This window comes from Labrus bergylta, chromosome 20 (genome assembly GCF_963930695.1).
Source record: "Labrus bergylta chromosome 20, fLabBer1.1, whole genome shotgun sequence".
In the NCBI taxonomy this organism is placed as follows: domain Eukaryota; kingdom Metazoa; phylum Chordata; class Actinopteri; order Labriformes; family Labridae; genus Labrus; species Labrus bergylta.
In genome coordinates, this window is record NC_089214.1 from 5,242,313 (window position 1) to 5,263,221 (window position 20,909).

At 41.7% G+C, this 20,909-nt stretch overlaps 1 protein-coding gene across 2 annotated transcripts in view; it reads right to left on the reverse strand.

The window, feature by feature from the left end:
- LOC109983799 (rho GTPase-activating protein 21) overlaps positions 1–20,773 on the reverse strand; it is an 80,728-nt gene extending 59,955 nt beyond the window's left edge. Inside the window, exons 1-2 of one of the 2 annotated variants that reach the window (XM_065948603.1) lie at positions 20,391–20,773; positions 18,883–19,137 (exon numbers count right to left, since the gene is read on the reverse strand). In XM_065948603.1, the coding sequence (XP_065804675.1) occupies positions 18,883–18,960 (78 nt within the window). In that variant the 5' untranslated portion in view covers positions 18,961–19,137; positions 20,391–20,773. Of the gene's footprint in view, positions 1–9,714; positions 9,811–18,882; positions 19,138–20,390 lie in introns of those variants that run through there. The other variant, XM_065948602.1, reaches the window with a different exon arrangement.
- Between the last annotated feature and the right edge of the window lie 136 nt (positions 20,774–20,909).

Consider the following 20,909-nt stretch of genomic DNA (forward strand, 5'->3'; position numbering starts at 1 on the left):
AGCTTAACGTGTGTTTTACTGCTTAATTGAATAATGATGCGATGAGAGACGAGGAAAAACCACACGAACGAGTGCTGCACCGAAAGTCAGCCTGAGGAGGATTGTGCGGTAAAGGCCGAATACTTTGGTTTTAGAGCGGCTTTTTTTTATTTTTTTATAAGCGCTGTGGCTACATGTCTGTCAGAGACACTTAAGAGTATCTATACATGCCAAAAACTAAATCCTGACCACCCTCCCTCCCTATTGTCAAACTCTATCCATCACTGAGATCCAAATTAAAACATTTGAAATGTAGCATCTTGTTGTGTAATTAAATCCATGCTTTATAATTTAGTTTGGCTAACAGAAGCCAATTCAAGCCATGGTAACTGGCATTAAAACTAATGGAGTTCTTTCAGTCCATCTGGCTGGCTGTTTTCTTCCCGTAACTGTTTGGACATCTTCGTAGCATTTTCCGCCTCATTTGTAAACTGTGTTCAATTATACTCAGCATTTAGTGCAACCCAATACCGGTAATGTCTCTCTGATTCATTTGCAGGTGTTTGTTACTTTTCTGTAAACTTTCATACCCAAAACGAGGATATTTTTTTTTCCTGTTAAGTGTTACATTTTTGGTCGTGATTTGTCTCCCCGTCATATAAAGAGATAACTGATGTCAACGTGGATTTGTGCCAGGCTAGACAGGAAGCGCTGACAAAGCTACGCCCCTGTCACTACCTCAGCTGACCCTCAGCAGAGAATAAAACATGTCAAAAAGTGACTGTAGCCACAGCAAACAAAAAAAAGAATTGAGCAGCGACCAATTAGATTTATAGCCTGTAGACAGATATTCCACTTGCTTGATTTCCTCCATTTTCAACGGCTCATCCTGGAATGGAAACAGAACAAACTTGATTCCTGTAGGAGCTGATTTGTATCAAAGCACTCACTGATTTGCAAAGATACCCTTTCATTTAAATGTTCCAAAATGAGATCATAATATCCAACAACAACTGTTAAATGATCATTAAAATTGAACATGTGCAGCACCATATGCAGACACAAAATAACACCCAAAGAAGCCATTTGGCAGACAGGTCACTGACTGTGATGGAGGACTCGGAGCAGAGCTGAACACAGCAGGTCTCCAGGCCATGATGACCACACCCAGGCCCAGCTGGAAACAATAAAGACCTCATACTCCTCATCTCTTCCTCTTTCCCTCCATCCAAAGTCCATTATTGTTGCTTTTTCTTACTGGACATTACAGCACAATCATCTTAAGGATTAATACTTCTCATATCAGAATCACCTTCTATATTTGTCTTGACACCCGCATTTCTTTTGTCCGACTTCATTATATGGTTTTCTAATCATCCTTCAGTACAACAGAGAGGGAGCGTCCACTGCTTTTGCCATCTCCACAGTAAACACTCAGTCAACTGGTGAGCCATTCTTTCTGGCATGCAGGCCCAGGCCCCTTAACAATACAAGCCAAAGAAAAACAGTAAAAGAGGAACAGATGGATGTCATTTGTGTTATAAAGACAGACAATGGAATCGAAATGGATTTCTTTAGGTGGGCAGGGAGAAAAATAGCAAATTTGGCACCACTTTCCTTTGATGACCTCTCATGTGACACTGTCAGATTGGTTTTTCTTGCAATTCATCACTGTTGATTAGTAAATCAGGACTCAGCCTATCTCTGCAGGGCTGTCAGAGGACCTTTGGAGGTGGAGGTGCTCTGAATGCAAATGTGGTGTAGATTCATCAGCATGAGAACAAAGCGACATGTGCAGACTGACTGATACAGGGCAGCCGTCTGCATCATTAAGCTGTCTGTACAGCTGCAATGAGGCCTGCACTGCTGTGCAAACAGGACAGTTCGATACGCTAAACAAAATATGACTCACAATTTGATATCCACTTTGATCCATATTAATATTTAGCTCTGTAAAAGGGAAATGTTGCAAGTTTGTGAATAAGCCTGACATTGACAAAGACCCTGCACAATTCAAGTAGATAATTGGTTAAACTTTTGTGTTTATTGACATGCACAGCAGTAAACCATTTTAAGGCTGTATTCTTTCTTTTGAAAGTAAAGATGTTTCAAACCTCTAAAAACATGAAATAAAGCCGTCATGTATATGGGGGCTGCTAGCCGAGCTGCGGGGAAACATTAGCTAGTTTGTTTTGGGGTTAGGATTTTTTCAGTATTCATCTTTTACCCGTTTCAAACTGGGGCCACAATTCGAATAACACTGTAATAACATGCTGATAAAAGAATGACAGTTTCAGGATAAAAAAGTCTGTTTCTCCAATTCTTTATGGGAGACACGTGCTGTTGGGTTGGGGGCTACAAGCCAAGCTGCCACTTTATTCCAGAGAGGTTACCTCTTTATGGCAAAGAGTTCCTCACCTTAGAAAGAGACCAGTAGCTCACTTCCACAGTCCCTTTCAGAACTTCTTTTTTTATCCTACAGAAAACATACACGTTTTTGTTTTTTTTAGCAGCTAAAACAGTGATTTGCAGTGATAAGTGAGCGTGTATGGCGGTTTGTACAAGTAGTTCACCATTGCCTGTTTTAAGATTTACTGCTCAAGGAACCATCCATACTGAGGTCAAAGTCTGAAGCTTTTTTTGAAAGTTATCTAAAAATGTTTTTATCCCAATCCCCGATAGAGATAATTTTATCGCCCAGCTCCACAAGCCGATTGAAAGCTCTGACTGGCACTGAACAGTCAGCCAATTAACGGCCCGTTTGCTTCAATGCCTTGGGGCTGTGTGAGGACAGCAGGAAAATATGCCTAGCTTGTTGTTTTATGGAAGAGCTGGAAGCACAGAGGGAGAAATTAGTTCAGAATTCAGGTTTTTTAATAACACACTGCAAGCAAAGTACTCACTTGGAGTTAATCTCTTTATGTAAGCTAAAGCAGAATGTGAAGTGTTAGCACTGCTGCCTCTGATAGCAGGAGTAGAGGGTAAGCGTATAGAGAGGGTGACCGACACACACCAGTGATCTATGGATTCTCTGTCAGGGCTCTGCAGAGGGATTATACCTCCCCCCCCTCTGTTCCACTCTCTGACTCTCTTTCATGACGTAACTCCTCTCGGTAGGTTGATCGAGTTTAGATGTCCACCGTGCACCACAGTGGGATTGAAATGATGAGAAAACAAACACATGCTTTAAACATAAAATCATCACAGCAACCACTTGTCTACCAGCGTGCCGGCGATAGTTACAACCTCACTACGAGATAATCAAAAGTGAGGAGGATGGCCGGGCCAAAGAGCCAATGTGTAAGCACTTACAGACGAAAACAAAACACCTTCTTACAAACACAGTCACACATGCTCCTCACGTGCACATGCAGCTCCACCCACAGATAACGCTCCTCCCCGCCCTGCCTGCATTGCACCAAAGAGAGCTGCATCTTTTTCCGAGGCGGTTTTTCATCATCTGAGCCTCAGCAGCATCCGGCATCTTCACACTCTCTCTTTTTTTTCTTTCTTTCTTTGGCTTTCTTGCTTTTATCATAGAAGAAATGGCTTCTTTCTGTGCCATCTGTTTCTATGGTGCCAAGGTGACACTCCAAGGACGAGGTGTTTTCACGGTTTTGCTTAGCCAAGCCGCGAGATACTTTCTCTCCAGCTTGATTCAGCTGGAAAGCCTCAACAAGCATGTTCACAATTTGTATTTGTTTCTGTGACAGTGACAACGTGTGCTACTTAAAAATCAGTATGAAATTAAAAGATGTAAGCATGCCAGAGTTTGCATGAATACTCATAACTCATTTCCAGGCAGTTGAAAAAAACAATTTCTGTGAAAAAATACAGAATACAAAAAGCACCCACATAGGTATGTTTACAGCAGCACTGAGCACATATGTCGGAGGGATTATGTCTGTGTGTGTGCCTGTGTGGGGAGGGGGAGTGGGGGTTAGTGTGGCAGCATGAGGTGAATCAGCATTCTGTTCACGTTGCTTTCACTACAAAACCAAGCCAAACTGCTGAGGACTACGGCACAGCTCAAATTTATGACTACAGGCAGAGATGCTCGGAGTCCACAGTGAAGAAAACCTCGTACTCTGCAGCTGTATGCAGTTACAATGACACAGCAATAGTAGCCAGACGGATGTCTTGCATTTCTTTGTGGCGGTGGATCAAATATGATCTATTTCTGAGTTATAGTGAAAACTAAAACAACTTTAAATTAAGTTTATTAAGTACAATCTGTGACATTCTGATCATTTCTGATAGGTTTTTGTAATTATATTTTTTTCTCTAGTTTTATCGCTGTGTAACAACACTCATAAAAACACTGTGACTTACAAATGCACCCAATCAACCCCCCCGCTTAAAACACTCCTGTTCTCATATGTCAGAGGTTCAGAATGGTCTGAATAATCTGTGTCATGAAGCTCAAAACTCTGTGTTTAAACATTAACCTGTCTCAGTGGGAGGTATATTACTCCTTCATGGGTTAATGCCTCAGTTTGTAACTCACTTATACAACACATGTCTCATATCATGTCCTTTTCTCTCCTTCTCCATCCAGATTTAGGTTTAGAAAACAAATGTCTTCCAAAGTGAATACATCAAAGTTTACTGCAAAGAGGCACGGTAAATATACAACGCAATGTTTGCTTAGACATCCCTAAGAAGACTTACAAAAATGTGAATAATCAAAACGTCTTAATGAAGTGCTCCGCTGTAATGAAATGCGACACTGATCATGCAGAATAAGAAGAAAGAACAAAACTTAAACCCTGTGGACAGAATATTCAGGCTCTTCTGTACTACTAAAAGGACCAGAAAATGTACATAGAGGTAAGTCAGTTCCTAATATAGACAGAGATTATCAGATAAGTCAAGCATAGGACACCATAGCCTCTATTTGGACGACACAAAGATATCAAGGTAGTGGAGCCAATCCTTTAGACTGATTGATTTCATGTCTGAGATAAGTCTACAAGGAGTAGGAAAGGGCACTATCAGGGTTCAGACTTTTTGTGCTGAAACGATAAGCTTGTCAGTGATCACTGCACACAGGATTTTCTGATCGAGAGTATTTGCTGCACAGGCGAAAATGCAACCACGAGGCGGATTTAAGTTCAGATGTCCGCTCAGGACTGATTTGGAGGTTTTATGACTCGCTGTCCCTCCCCTTTTCCCGCCTCACTCTCTGCCCTTCGGCTGCTTTCATATGCTAATGGACGGGCGATTGTGTGAGCCAACAGCCTGGAATTCCTGCCCACAAAGGAGAGATGGAGTTGGAAGGAGAGAGGAGAGAAAGGGACAGACGGACAGAGAGAGAAACAAGACAAAAGTGGGCTGATGCGCATCAGAGGCCCCAAGAGTTTGATACAAAGGTGCATAGCCCAGGGCTGGTCCTCCACACTAAACTATGTTTAGTTAAGATTACAGATGCAAAAACAATATTGTTATTGTTGATTAAAACAATCTCTGATAAGTTGCTTGTATTGCTAGTTGCTTGTATTCTGGAAATAAAACATCAATAATATATTCATTTCAATTAATCTAGGTCTAAAAGGACGTATCCAAATAGTTCAACATGTGTACCACACCCATAAATATTTCAATAATTTCCTCTATGGGGTTTTCATTCATGCACAGAACTCCTGGAGCTGCTTGTGTAAATGTAAACAGCCACATTTTTTACCACAACTTTAACCACACTTTTCCCTATCAGCCCCCAAGTCAAATTTCAGTCAGGGCGAGGCCGATGTGTAAATGCAGCCAGATTTATTCAGGAATTTCACCACGAGCTAGTGGAGCAGGTGCGATGATGTTCATATCACGCAACTGGTGCAGCTTCACACTCTTTTCTGCTCACCAGTATGTTCTGTCTCACTTCTCACTACATTTCTTGTAGCATTGATATGAAATATGGTACTATAGTGTCTTGCCTCCTGCATCCTCCATCCCCACCACATTTTGAAAGAACTATAAACTGGGTACTTTTTTGATGAGTAGTTTTGGAGTAGTCCACAATCTTCAGGAATTTTGTAAATGTAACTATAAACAATTACTTTCATTATTGATAATTCTTCATTTGTCAAGTGTAAATACCTTGTATTATTCTATTATTGTATTTTTATGCTTGATTTTTAACTTCTTGTTTTTTTTTAATAATTATACTCCTGTTTCCTGTTTTCTTGAGCAGTTGTAACACAAAAATTCCCCCATGGGGGATCAATAAAGTTTATCTTTATCTTTAGTCGCCTTGTGAGAGGATTGTCAGAAAACATCAAAAATAAAAAATGAAGTTCAAAGATTCCAAAGGTTATGTCTACACAGTCTATGTTTTGTTGCAGCAGAAGTCCGACTACATTGTGTCAGAGAAACATCACAAATTTCACAGGAAATTTTGATTTGACAAGCTTGAAGTAAAGCTTAAAAATGAACAGGAATTCAATGTATTTTCTTTAAAATACATTGATTATAGATTGACTAATTGTTTCAGCACTTGAAACAAATAATTAATTGGAAACAAATCAACAAGATTAATCTTCCAGATCATTTAAATCACTTTGCTATTCTGGCTTGCCTTGTAAAAGTCATTGAGGGGCCCTTTGGAGGCCACCCCTCCTGTGTTGGGTGTGGTCCATCACTGCAGGGATGTCACTGCACCACAGAGGAAGCCCCCCCCCCCCCCCCCCCCGAAAGCTGAAAAAAGCTCAGAAGCATCCAAACAAAGAGAGAACAAACCCTCCATCCTCCACATCCAGCCAGCCACCTTGGCGACCCCTCGGAGACAGAGAGCAGGTGGGCCAATTAGAGTCCCCTGGGTCCCCCCCCCCACCCAGATGCTAGCAAAGCCCTGTATAATTGGTTTCCTCATCTATGAATTATTAATCCTGGTTGCTCTTTGAGGTTTTTGACAGAGTAGGGTCAAGACAGTGACACTCAGACTCTCCTGTTTTAACCCCCCAGAGCCATGTTAAAACCAGTCCAGAGAGTAAAGTGATGACACTCGAGCAGATCCAAGAAACACCACAAAAACAAAGACTTCACAGATAATACCTATGGTTGTTTCAGATATGAAGAACGCTCCATAATGCACACTTTGAATTTGAGTAGCTTGAGTATGATACATCCTGACATATAGTTTCTGCATGTTTAAGCGGGATGTATAGTAGGAAAAATGTTATTTTTGCAAGTGCCAGTCTCAGATGTGCAAAAGAAAAGAGAGCACTTCCGAGAGTGTCCACTTGAGGCTGGCTCCTAAAACCAAGGAATCCGTATTAGAGCCCGTATAAAAATTGTCCATTTTTGCAACAAAATTATACATGTTTACAGCCTGGTAAAAAAAAAAAACAGTTGGCCTCAACTCCACTTCTTTGCCTTTTACTAGACTGATCAAAAACACCATTTCAAAAAAGGCGACTGCCATCGTTGGGCTTTGTAGCACCTCTTCAAAAACCAATGGGTGATGTTACTAAGACTACGTCCAAAGGCCCAAGGTTTTTGAAATGTAATCCAATGTCATTATTTTTTATTTATTTAACCTTTATTTATCCAGGAAAGTCCCACTGAGATTAAAAACCTCTTTTTCAAGGGAGTCCTGGCCAAATAATTATAAACTAAGGGCAGAGAGGGAGATTTTAAAATGGCATCGTCAGCAGGGGAATAATTGGTTAAAAATGTGGATTCAGATACAACCTGTGTTTCCGAGGAAGTTATGGCTTTAGAGATGAACTAACCATTATTTTCATTCTCAATAAATCTGATTAGGTTTGAAAAAAATATCCACACCTGTCTTTCGATTTTATGTTTTGTTTTGTTATTTCTTTTTTTTATTGCATTGATACTGGAAAGAATGTGATTGCTCACGAGAACACTTAAGATCAGACAATAACAAGCCAAATATTTTTCTCAGGCCACCACATTAGTAAAGCGGTGGCCTTCCTGCTATTGGTGGCAGTGTTGTTGTTTTCCCGGCTCCTGTCTCTCCCTGTCTCACACCAGGTGTTAGCCTGTAAATATTTCATGAGGCCTCTGTGCTGAGCTACTGGCGCACAAAGGCCGTTTTCAGCGCCTCGGAAAGCAGAGGCACTCTGGAAACAGAGGCCTATCAGTTCAGCTTGGGACGCAAACAATTTTCAGCACTGCTAAAATTAAATTAGGGGAAGGGGCATACCAGAGAGCAGAGAGAAACTCTGCCACATTGCTCGACGCGGCAAGACTTCTTTACTCCTCACATCAGGCATTCCATGGTGAAATGAAAGAAGGGGAGAGGGGAAAAAATGTACGAAACAATGAGCCGTCTGTGTGTTTCCAGTAAGCTGAAAAGGCATGTCAGAGATATGAAGTGTTAGTAATGGTGCCAAGTTGACTTCTGTGCATATGGAGACAAGCGGACACATACAAGACATCCCCACAAAGAGCATTGTATGACACAGATAATGTCCACATTCAAAAGTTCAGATTCACTGGGATATATACAATTTTCTGAACATAGAAAGGAGACAGCCTTGCACCCTTGAACTTAACATCTCATCCATTAAAAATGAACATCCTCCCATGAACTTCACCAACAGGCCTTTGATCTGACACTGCAACCAAAGTGTGCAGTTTTCCATAGTGCATATAATCAGATATCCTTCAAGATTTTCTACGATGAAATCAGGACATTCCCAAGAACAAGTTGATGTGAATTTGAGCCAAGAGAAAGAGATATGCAAGCCAAGAATCACCCACTTAATATGATCATTCCAGAAAACAAGTTTATTAAGTTTTATGTCAGGCCACCTGAGGCTGCATTAGGCATTCTGTCTGCAAGAGCAGGGACACTCAGAGGTCAGCATGCCAAGCACTCCAGAGTCTCCTGTTCCACACTGCACTACTCAATGAATTCTGGCTATTAATACAAGAGATGTCAGGGATGCCTTTCCTGGAGAACTCCAGCCAGCGAGGGTGAAACAGAGAGGGAGGCAGGGTGAGAGAGGGTGACCAAAGCTCAACCTGCTAAACACTGAGCTTTACCAACCCTGGTATGATTTCTTTGCAACGTTATTACTTCATGACTGCCTCTATAATGAGAATAGATTGTCAACAGTTTTAAAGCCTTGAGTTGAGTGTTTTAGTTTTTGGAGCCAGATGAGACAATGTTTGAACAAGAGGGTTCTGTCCTGATTGACAGGTCGACGTCATCGCGACAGATAAATCACAAGTAGACACACCCAAAGCAGGCTAGTTCATTTATCTTACATTTTATTCTAAATGGTGTCCATGACGTACAAAGGAAACATTATGCAGCATAAAAGAGGACTTGAAACTAGTAGATTATGCAAAAAATAAAAATAATGTGAAGCCTGTTTACTGGAATAATAAATCAAGTAAGAAGCAGAGATATTTTGACATGAACTTCCATAAAATCTGACATCTTTTAAAATGGAACTTCCCTCTTTTAAGTTTGAGGCACTTCTGCATTGGCTTCTCTGTTGAAACCAAGAGGCTAGTAAAAGTCGTACACACTGTCAAAGCGCCTGATCTAGTTTGATCTAGTTTGATGCTCAAATAGAGTTTGGTGTTGTAATTGCAACAACTTGTGGTAATTTCAGCCAAGAACTTCTGTTGACAGCTCTATCCTTACTACCACACATGTCAATGCTTAAAATGCAAAACAATACTGAACAGAATGGAAACATACGACCTATTTCTCAGCCAGTTCTGTAAGTTAAATGCTGATGAAATAAAGACCAAACTGACCTGATTGTTCCAGGCACAGTACAGGTCGCAGATCAGGCTCCAGTTGTTGTTAATCATACAGTCCAGAACTTTAAGAGACATTTTGCGTTGGACCAAAGAAATCCAAGCAGCCCAGACACCTGCCCCTCAGCTGTGTGTGCCAACCCCGCTGTGCACTGCTGCACCCTGCTGTTCTCCGACGCCACCTTGACAGGGATCATCAGCTGCACACGGCGAAGGATGCATCTACATGCACATTTGCAAGACCAGCAGGCATCCTGTATCTGCTGTGGCCGTCGCCCCAGACACGCTTCATTAGCAATATGTTAATGACTCGTGCTGCGCTGAAACTCTGGGGATTATCTCAACAAAAAAAAAATAGAAAAAAAAAGTCTTCCATAGACAGGGATGCAGCGAAATAAAGTTGTCAGCACTCCAGAGTGACAAAGTCCACTTGGGTATCGTCGTGTAGGAGAGGTATTTTCATGGTAACGCAGGAAAATGCAGACTCACCGATGGAGGAGAGTTAAAAAAATGAGACGGATGAGACTGCACTTTACGTTGTCTCTTGCCGCTGCCTGTTTCTGATCCTCTCTGTCTTGCTTCCTGTGACGGTGTCTCCTCCAGCTGGCTGTACCGCCCGGTGCTCGTCTCTGCAGCGGTGCCAGGCTGAGGCAGCCCGCAAAGCAGGGCAGCAGAGGCTCACTCTAAATCATCAGGCCGCAATGCAGGACATAGGATTTCTCTCTCTCTTTTGGACACAGCCAAGAAAAGAAAAGGTCCCTGCCACTGACTCACCTCCCTCTGATGTCTCACTTCAACATGAAAATGCACCTGAGGCTTGCGACTGTGTGTGCACGCTCTCTGCCTCTTGCTCCAGACCTGACTGATGCACTTTGCCGGCAATGCGGGACTCTATCCCATTTATTTATTTCATTATTTTGCAAAAAAAAAAAAATCTTCACCCTTACTTTGCAGGGGAAACAAGGCAAGAAGAATGCCGCAGCCCCCACCGAGCAAAGAAGTCGTCTCTCTGGAGTAAATCAACATCAAGTTTAAGACTTCCTCTCACCGCGGGATGTCAAAGAAATCGAGCCTTTGAGAGAGAGGAATATGCCGGAAATGCATCAGGAGAGAATCAGGAAACTACTGTGTGCCAGTAAATAGTTGTCTGAGATTGTTTATGTTCTTTCCAGCCTTTGATGCCGTTTGACATCCAGATGGTTGTGATTGTGACATGAGCTGGGAAGCGGCTTCATCAGTGAGAAGCTCTAAGCTCAGTTCAAATGAGAAACGCCACAACCACTTAGCAGCAAAGAGTAGCCTGAGGTGGGGTTTAAAAACATCCACACATTATTTCAAAACCCTCAATACTATGTGGCACTGTGCTGCTTTTCTCTTCTTCACAATAACAGGGAGCTCTGGATGTCAACTTAGCATGAAAGCCAATACCCACTCGGAATAAAATCAGCACATCACTGGGATGACTCTGGTCATTGCACAGGTGCAGCAACACTTAGATCAAATTCAGCATCAACAGTACTATGAGGCAAAGTGTTTTGGCCCTACATTTTGGTTAAAAAAATGAGAATGTATGAGACATGGACGGAGAAGAAGAGTGGAAACAACTTGAGTGATACCATAGACAGAAGACTCAGTGTTAGGTCAGGAGGCTACACTCAGTCTGGTCAGAAAGGTCAGCCAAGTCCCACAGGCCGTACTCAGGCTGTGACCAGACATGGCATCCCATGGGCCCCTCTGCAAACTACCAGCAGACCAGCTGGGGAGGGGGATCACTCACTGCTCTCATCTGCTCATACCCAATAACTCCTGCAGTGTGTCCGCTGTCCTATCACCTGGATTATCAACAGAACACCTCTCAAGTTTATCAAAGCCTGGAGTCCAGCCTCTTGAGAAAAACACTTGTTCACATACGGATGCTAAAAGTGAGCATATCAGGGTTGTTGACAGGCAGCTTTAACAGAGCAGTCCAAAAATCTTTATGCTGCGTTTTCAACTATTGCACAAAAGCTGGTTGCCACAAGAATTGCATTCAGGGGTCAAACATGTAAGACATGACTCGGACAAATTGTCAGTGACTGAAGATCTTAAAATGTGATATAAGGCTAAACCGTCCAGCTGTCTCCAGATTTTTCTAACATTCGCTCCACAAAATTATTAATGCAGGGATTAATGCAAGAAAGTCTGCTAACAAGATCTGCAACAATGTTGTAATGTTTACAAAAATGTCAGCCTGGCCAAGTGACAATTAAAAATCACTTCAATGCAGGCCAATATTCCATTATCATAAAGTAGCCTTTAAATTGGATGTAAAGGGAAACTTAAATGTTATTATAAAATCAATAAATAACCCACAATGCAGCATGCAAAAAAAGACTGTTCTTATATCACCCTCATAAGTTTGGAATTTGTGCAGCTATTTAGAGGTTTTACACATTGCTTTAGCCCAAATAATCTTTTGTTGGAATAAAAGAAAACATAATGAGATACAACTGTCTGTGAAAAACACAAGAAACCGCCATGACATCATGACATCATGCAGCAACATGTACAAGCTGCAGCTCCCCCAACACCAGCCGGCAACAGGCCAGGAAAGAGTAAAAGCATGTTTCCTCCCCCCCCCACGCTGAAGCCAATATAATCCAATCAATCCTGAGTTATGGATCCTGTGGTGCTCTCTGAACACACACGTATGCACACGCACACACACAAACCCCTCCTACAGTATTCAAAACAACAATGCATGTTTTAAAGATGTGGAGGTTACATCATCTCACTGAGAAATTTAGCTCCATGACAGTCATGGGGGGATCTGAAGCTTATTGAGACGTTGACGGACGACTTGGGTTATTAAATTCAGAGAAGAAGAAAAATAACTGAGTGAAGCCAACAGCTTTATCCTTTGGAGTCAAACTCATAGGGACTGCAGCTGAGTGTCAATCAATGTTGACTAGATCCAACCTGCATTTTTACACTCAATAACTATTATTTATGATTTATCTACCAATTCATTTGTTGAGTTATCGTGTCTCTTAAAGTCAGAAAAATGTGAAAAAAACATTAACAAGCTCAAAGATCCAACGCCAAATCCCTAAAATTGCTTATTTTGTCCCACATCAATCCAAAAAAATAAAGATTATACATTTACAAAATTTCAAAGCTAAAAAAAAGTCTGAAAATCTTCACATTAAAAACGAAGGAACCAGCTAATGTTAAGGCTGTTGTTCAAACGTATATGTCTTAAAACACACCAAATTAGTTTCAGCAGGAGATAACTTTCCTTTAGCACTGAGGAAGTCCAGGAAATGAAAAATCCAGTTGTTATTCGTTACTGGTCAAATACTTTTATGACTGTCTTGTTAGCTCTAAAAATAATCTTTAACAATATTTCTATAACTCTATTCTGTGTAAAATAATGTTTTAGGATCAAAACAACATAAAAGTCACAGATTTTTATAACTGACAGGCTGTTGGCTGATTCTTGGATGACGTAAACACAGTGGTTTTGCTGAGAACATCGTCTTGCCTCCAATTAAGCAGTTGAGGTCAATTTGGGGTAAATCATATTTGCTGTAAATTCAGTCTTGAACTGAAGACAGCCAATCTGATGAGGACTGGAGCTCCAAAAACAGAGCATCTCTGTGATTTAGCGGCTTCTCTGCCATCCATTCATGAAATCTTTCCTTCATCAGGGTGCCCTTGTTCATTTCCACAACTGACGTTGTCAGGAAATAATGTGGTTTCCTGCCACGACCTCAGAGACCACACCACGGGTTAAGATATGTCCCGATAACACCCAGTTACGTAAAAGTCTGTTCAAAACAAATTATGCTTATAAAAACGTGGTTTTCTACATTTAAAAACACACAAAATTAGTAAAAGTGTCTGTAGGAGGGAAATGTTTTTTGCAAAACATTTGTGTCTTGCACTGCCATCTGAAATGTTTGTATTTTGCATCTGAAGGATATAACTGTCAGATTAGAAGAAGTATTGACTCATGTTTTCCAACAAAGCCTGCTCTTACTCTTTAGCTTGTGGTACCTTCAGCACTCTGTCAGCACAGCTAGGAAGACTGTAGACCAACATGATTGGTCGACAATGTTTAATAGTGGGAGACATGTTTTAACAAAGTCATTTGTTTAAGAAAGTAGAGAACTTCAAAACCAACATCAGCACTGATATCAACTCCCAATATCCCCTGAAATACGGAGTCAGTGTCAGTCAGTACTAGTCTAAAAAAACATCTCAACCCAAAGGGGCTTCAGTATCATGTACTGTTTTTAATATACAGACGTGCTTTATGGCTGCAGTCTGTATGTCGGATACCAGCCTCCACACACTGTGTTGCATAATTGGTGTAAAATATGACAGAATGGTGAATAATGCCTTAAGAAATGAGCAGATAAACGGAGCTCTTTATGCTCTTAACACCCCTGACTCGTGTATGTCACGTCTCTGAGCCAAACACAGATGCACACAGAGGTCGAGTTTTTGACAGAGATGCCTTGGGCAAGTGTAATGGATAGCGTCTCAGCCTCACTGAGCATTAGACTGGTTCTGTTCTGCCTGTCAGCCTCTGCGTCTACAACTCCTCCTTCCCCCACCCCCCATCTCTCACCAGCTTCTTCCTGCCCTTGCTTTATCATAAGGAAGGACCAGGGCATTCAGGCAGAAGAGACTGTGACACTGAGCCAATTGGCAAAAAAAAAAAAATAAATAAAAAAAAAGATTAGAAGGAAAAAAAAAAGAGGGATGCACTTTTTCCAACTCATATCTGCCTCGACACCCCTACCCTCTTCCCACTCCTCCCTTCCTCCCTCTGTGTATCCATCTATCAATCATCCATCTTTCCCTTCTGATGATGATACCGTGCAGCCACAGTCTGTGCTTTTTGCAGCCTGAAGGATGGACATGCACAGGAGCCGTGCCGAGCATGAACGTCACCTCTACACGAGGGGAAAGAGATTAGTGAGCCACCTTACACACATACGAACACATATTTCTGGTGACCTTGAGACCGATACAGCGCACAGATTTCCCCTTTCCGTCTTTTCCAGGAAAAATAGTGACAATAGCCTGGAAGTTTGATTCCGATAAGCGATGACAAAACACGTGGTTAGGTTTCAGTTTGATGACAAAAACTAGGAGGTAGATCTGGTGAACCCGAACATGGTGGGGGGGGGGGGGGGGGGGGGGGGACCCTTCACAGAGCATGCTACTGCTTATTCCCAGGACACTTTGCCTCTTCAAGTGTTTGTGCTAAGAAAGAAGCAAGGTCATGTCCAGGTCAGTGTCTTGTTTGCTGAATAGAAAAGGAGCCTGATGTGCTGCATGACACATATTTGCTTTTCAAATGTATGCAAATCAGCGTGTGTTTTTCACTGCTTTGATTGATGCACCGACACTATTCGTAATGCTGATAAATGAGTCTGTCATTTCCTTTTGTAGACACTGTAATCTTTTGTCTTTCCAAGCAGTGACTAAAATACACCCACAGACTTCTAAACTACAAAAAGTGAGATCATAGTGAGCGTAATCAATAGGGCTGAAATGTAGCTTGTCTTTTTACACGTGTGCAGCTGGGGATGTAAGTGGAAAGACAAGCGGGACATTCTGGTTTCCTCAGTTTAAAAACAAGCTTTTGCATGTCCCAAACTGACCACTGTCAAATTCCCCAACCCCTCAAAATGATACAGCCCTGACCGACAGTCACATATTCTCTGCCTTTAACAGCGTTCAGGAGAAGGAGAAAAAAAAAAAAAGGAACGTGGCTTCCAGCACAGTGATTCCATTTTTCCCTCCCCGACGCACACAGCATTCATGTTTCCACAGGGTTAAATATAGCAGCACCAAAAACACGCGGGAATAGAGGACGAGTGAAAGGCAAGCATGTGGACGAGGGAAGAGGGAAAAAAAAAAAAAAAAAAAAGAGCAGGGGTTTATAGAGCTGGGAGGGGCTATATTTAGAGCAGAGCATCAGCAGCAAATCGCAGCATCGCCATTGGTCTCATCTGCTCCGACATGTATGAAGATGTGATCAATATGTGTTGGAGGGAGCAGGTTGAAGCAGTGTATTCTTTAAATGCCTTGGAAACACATTTTATCATCAGGGTTTGTCAGGAAGTTAATACATGGAGTATGTGGTGAGAAAGACTGAGCGGGGGGGGGGGGGTCCAGCAATATTTGAATGTCTACATCAGTATTGACCCCCGTTGAAAGCTACAACTTACAGTTATCCTCAATGTCATCATGCAAGTTTTCCTTTTTGACTAATCCATAAACTATTGGTTGACTGAACATCTCAATTTGTCCAACCAACATACCAAAATTGGTAGAAATAGCAAATTGTCAACACAACATTTGTTCAAAACAAGAAATTTGATAGCCCTCATTTCACACAACAAAAAAAACTGGGACATTAATTAATGATGAAAACAATTGTTACATCAAATTCACTACATACTCCTTTGAGATGTGAGGGCCTCAGCTGCTTCAAAATGCCCCTGCCCCTATCACTGTGACAGCAGGTCGAGAGGGATAGGGAATGTGAATGAGGCCAAGAGAGAGCGAGAGAGAGAGAGAGAGAGAGAGAGAGAGAGAGAACAGCAGACGTTACACACGTGGGGTGTTTTTCCTCTTAATGACGAGGGCAGCTGTGCTTGAATTACCCCACCGTCACTGCCATCGCTTAGGCGGCATCAGGGTGGGGCGGGCGGGTGTCTCTATGTCTCATTAACAAGCTGAAATGAAGCAGCGGAGTGGATGGAAGGGGGGGGGGGGGGGGGGGGGGGGGGGGGGGGGGGCAGGGGTGGGGTGTCCCGCCTGGGGTCTCTATACTGTCATTACACCCCAGGGGGGCCATGGTGATTAAAAGCAGTGAATCTGAGGACGAGGTAATAATGTAAAAAATACGATCTGGTGTATTTTGTTGTATTTAAATCAAAATGGATATTTATCACAATACAATGACGGAACCCTGAACAAACATTAAAACATATTCATGTAGTTTAGTTTTAGACTATCACACTTTGAAGAGGCTGCTTCCACTTTTAAGCAAAGATCATTGTACATATGGCAAAATAAATAAATAAATCAGGCTCACGTTAAAGCAAGAGTCTCTCAAACCTTCTTTGGCAGATACAGAACAATAGTAGGGGCTGAGAGCTGAGCTGCCTGTCAGGACCTTAGGTCAGTCATTGAATCAGATGTATTATTGTTTTCTATCAGGAGCTGAATTAGTCCCAGCGGTCTCCTTCATACTGAAAAAAAGCTAAAATATGTGTCTCTCCAGTGCTGTTTGCTGTACGCGATGTCTGTGAGCCGAGCTGCCTTCGCCACGGTAAGTTTAGTTTGAAGGTTTGGATTCCTTCAGATTTTATCTTTCACAAGACCCAAGTTATCAAAGCCCATTAAAATAGTCAAATGTGCAGTTACATGTTAAAATCTGTTTCCAGTGGATCTTTTCATGGTCTTTATGGGCTGCCCACTGAGCTGTTGCTTATGCTAGCTCAGCATGTTTCTCTTATAACTAAGCTAAGAAATAAACAAAGAGTCAAAGTGGTACAAAGTTTATCATTATTTACATAAAATTCCACACCCAAAACATTTTATCGCCCTACCCTGAAGAGGCTTGAAAGTTTGTGTTTGTGTGAGCGGTGTAGGAGGCTCCAGGTAGATAAAACACGACCTGACTCACTCCAGTGTCAAGCCTCCGGCTGCAAAAATTATCAGGCTAAACATGTCTACTGACTCACAGGTGACTCACACCTGCGGCAGAAATGTAGAGTGTGTTTGGCCCTCCTGGTTATTTAAAAGAAATGGAGTCAAATCTCCCTTTTTATCAAAGCATCCAGTCGATTCAGTGGGCAATAATGCTCCTACAAAGCCCCTTTTTTTTATAATTTGCACTTCCTTAAGCTCAAGAGTATCCAAATTTAAGAAGTTTGTAGAGGGGCAGCTTGTGCTTTCAAGTAATGGGTGTACTTTTGATGCTTCTGCTCAACAGCTGGGAGTTCGGCAGGCTGTGGTGGTGTTTGTGAGGGAGAGTTAAGTGATGTTACGGGAAACATTTTGAAGACTGAAGAGACAGATGTGAGGAAAAACCACAGCGCAGAGACACTCCAAAGAGCCAGTGCAGAAGGTAGAAGAGGTTTGCAGTGACAACAACACACTCCCGTCTCGTTATCTCTGCAGATTCGGTCTCTGTTTTTGTTCTAAAATGTAACTAATAAAACAAAAATGTCAACGTTGCAAATGCTGCTCGTTCACCTCAAACAAACTCTACATCTCCAACTTCTCATTAAGACACTTTCACACAAATATGTACATCCTGTGCTCCTGCTTTACTCCATCAGCTGTTACCCAATTTCCAAAGATTTATGTCGTCCATCCTCAGCTAGTTCTCGTAAGAGGATTATAGACCCATACACTCACACAGACACACACAGACACACACACACACACACAGAGCACTGTTGCCATTTTCTAATGATGGATTAATCCAAAACATGCCACCGCTGCAGTGCTGCTGTTATGACATGCATCAAGCCTGGCTGGTCGCTGATGATGATTATGATGATGTAACCATTGAAACTGCCATAAGAGGAAAAGGGATGAGTTCCACAATGTGCCATTTATGAGAGTTTGGCATGCAGACCCATAAAGAGCCTGTAAGATTAGCACTGCAAGTATAAAACTCTCTTTGTGCACTTAAACAGTTGTCAGAGTGGGAAAAATGTGAACTTAGTCACCCTGGACGCTGGCAGATGTGGTGTGATGTGCTTGGCGCTGCAACGCTTAGCTAACACACTTGCTCTGAGAGACACTTTGCACCTTCTGCAACATGTCATGAGATTTCTGAGAGTGAAAGTCTATTTGAGACCGCACTGAAGAAGTTACAGAAGCTTAACATGCGTCCAGATAAATGTTTGTAACTAATGAATCCACATGCAAGTGATTTACACTTCTGTGAAGTAGAATGAAGTATGCATTGTGGCAAAAATATATATTACATAAAGAATCTCGCAAAAATACAAACAATTTAAACACACAAGCTGCTTTATTATGTCAGCAGATATGAAAACACAACAACTGAATCAAAAGCCACTATGCCAGACTGCACAGTGAACCATAACAGACCCAGACTCGTCTCCATACACACAGTCCTACCTCACAAGACGGAGTCACAGCTCTGTGTTTACTCTCTTCATTGTCCTGGGGGGAATCACTCCAACGTGCTGCCATCATTTCATTTCGAAGCGCACAGGAGCAAAAAGTCCTTTAGAGACCACATGGAGATGAAGAGGATGAAGCCAACAAATAAAAATATATAGAAGAACAAAAAAAAAAGAAAGAAAAAGGAAGAGGACAAAAAGATCCTAATCCACACCGTCCTTCGTCTTCATGTCCATCAGGGGCGGAAATCTAAAACAGAGGACAGAAGTTAGTGAAATAAAAGGTGTCGAAGTGGCAACTCCAACACATTTTTATCAAAAAGATGAGCCTGGGCATACAGGTACAACAGCCACTGTAAGTTACCCTGAATTGAAAAATACTACAGCCATTAAACGTCACACTAAAGCTCCCTATACAGTATGCATGGACCTGGTCAAACAAGGACAGCCTCTTATCTTCATCTGTAAAATAAGATATGATGCAGCAGACACTAGAGCAAAGTTATAGCTGTCATAAGTTCATATAATACATTGAATTTATTACATTTAGAGCATTATGGTGATGGCACTGGGTTTTTGCAAAGCACACTAAGATCAATAAAGAAGCATAAAGGGTAATGGTGCTTTTTACATGGCATACATTAAGGGTTGGTTACTGTTTAGCTACTTGTATTCAGTTAATATTGAGTTTATGTGTCTTGAAGCGAGCATTGGCAGGTGGATTGTGGAGGGGTTTTTTTTGCAACCTTGACAAAAATCATGTGGAAAAAATTGGTCCTCTGTGATGCTATCCTCAAAAGGGGGGGAAAGCATGGGCAAGGACATGAAGCACTTTCGCTGTTTGGAGGTGCAAACAGCACGACAACATATTCACATTTATGTAAAACGCACAGCAACCATCGTGAATTAAGCCCTAAGCTAAATACACACAGATAGGATACGATATATTTTACACACACGCCCAAAAAACGAACCATTTTACTTTAATCCATGAGGTCAAACTTTTGCATATATAAAATATATACATATTTTTTTCCATCAACTCACTCATTCACTGCGTTTTTAATAGATCAAGATAAAGGGTTAACATTCACAGTCTTTCTATTGTATGTATGTGTCTAAGTGTGTGTGTATGAATACGTGTATAGGTTACTGTATATGTGTTTATATTTAATTTTGTTTTGAAATTGTGTAATTCGATTTGTTTAGTTGATTTATTTGTCTCTAAAGAGGTGAGGTCCCTTGTATCAGCCTGTTGGCTTCTTCAACTCTCCTGACACACCTTTTATGTTTTTTTAATCCTATTTTGATGTATTCTTACATGTGTGCAAATAAATAAATAAATAAATATTATATTTCCATCTTTCATCAAGAAAACTCCCCGTTTTTTTAGATACTGTTGCCAAATAATGTTACTGTTGTTGATGTTACAATGTTAATGACCCGGGGCGGACGACAGGTTGTTGCCATGGCTATAATTGTGAATAACACCAAAAAACCTACCTGTTACAAATTCATAAAACTATCCCAAAACGACCGAATAAACACATTGTCCATGTTTGCGGGGCAAGTGAGGTGTCCTCCGTCGAGCCAAAGATGGGTTAAAAGGGCTGTCAAGAGATTACAAAGCGGGATATTCAGTCTCCTTCTAGTGCTGCATTCACTGACCGCTGAGGCTCACTACCTGTTAGGAAAAAACACACTGGAAAAAACACGGTATCCGCCCTTCACTGTGCATTTCTTCGTCAGGGACACCCGACAAAAAATAAACCTCCCGTGTTCATTCATTTCCCATCATTTTCGAGCCTCTACTCGACGCGAAAACAGCCAAAATAGAAACAAAAAAAAAAGTAGTATGCACTCCTCCTACGTGGTCCCCCGGTTGGCGGCGCGACAATCTCTATGTAGATAGATGAATCTCCCCGACTCGGCCGAAGCCCCGCCCCTCGGCTTGCCCTCCGAACAGGGCGTCGTCCAATCAGGTGGTTAGTTTAATTTTGGAATTTTAAAGCGGGCCTATTG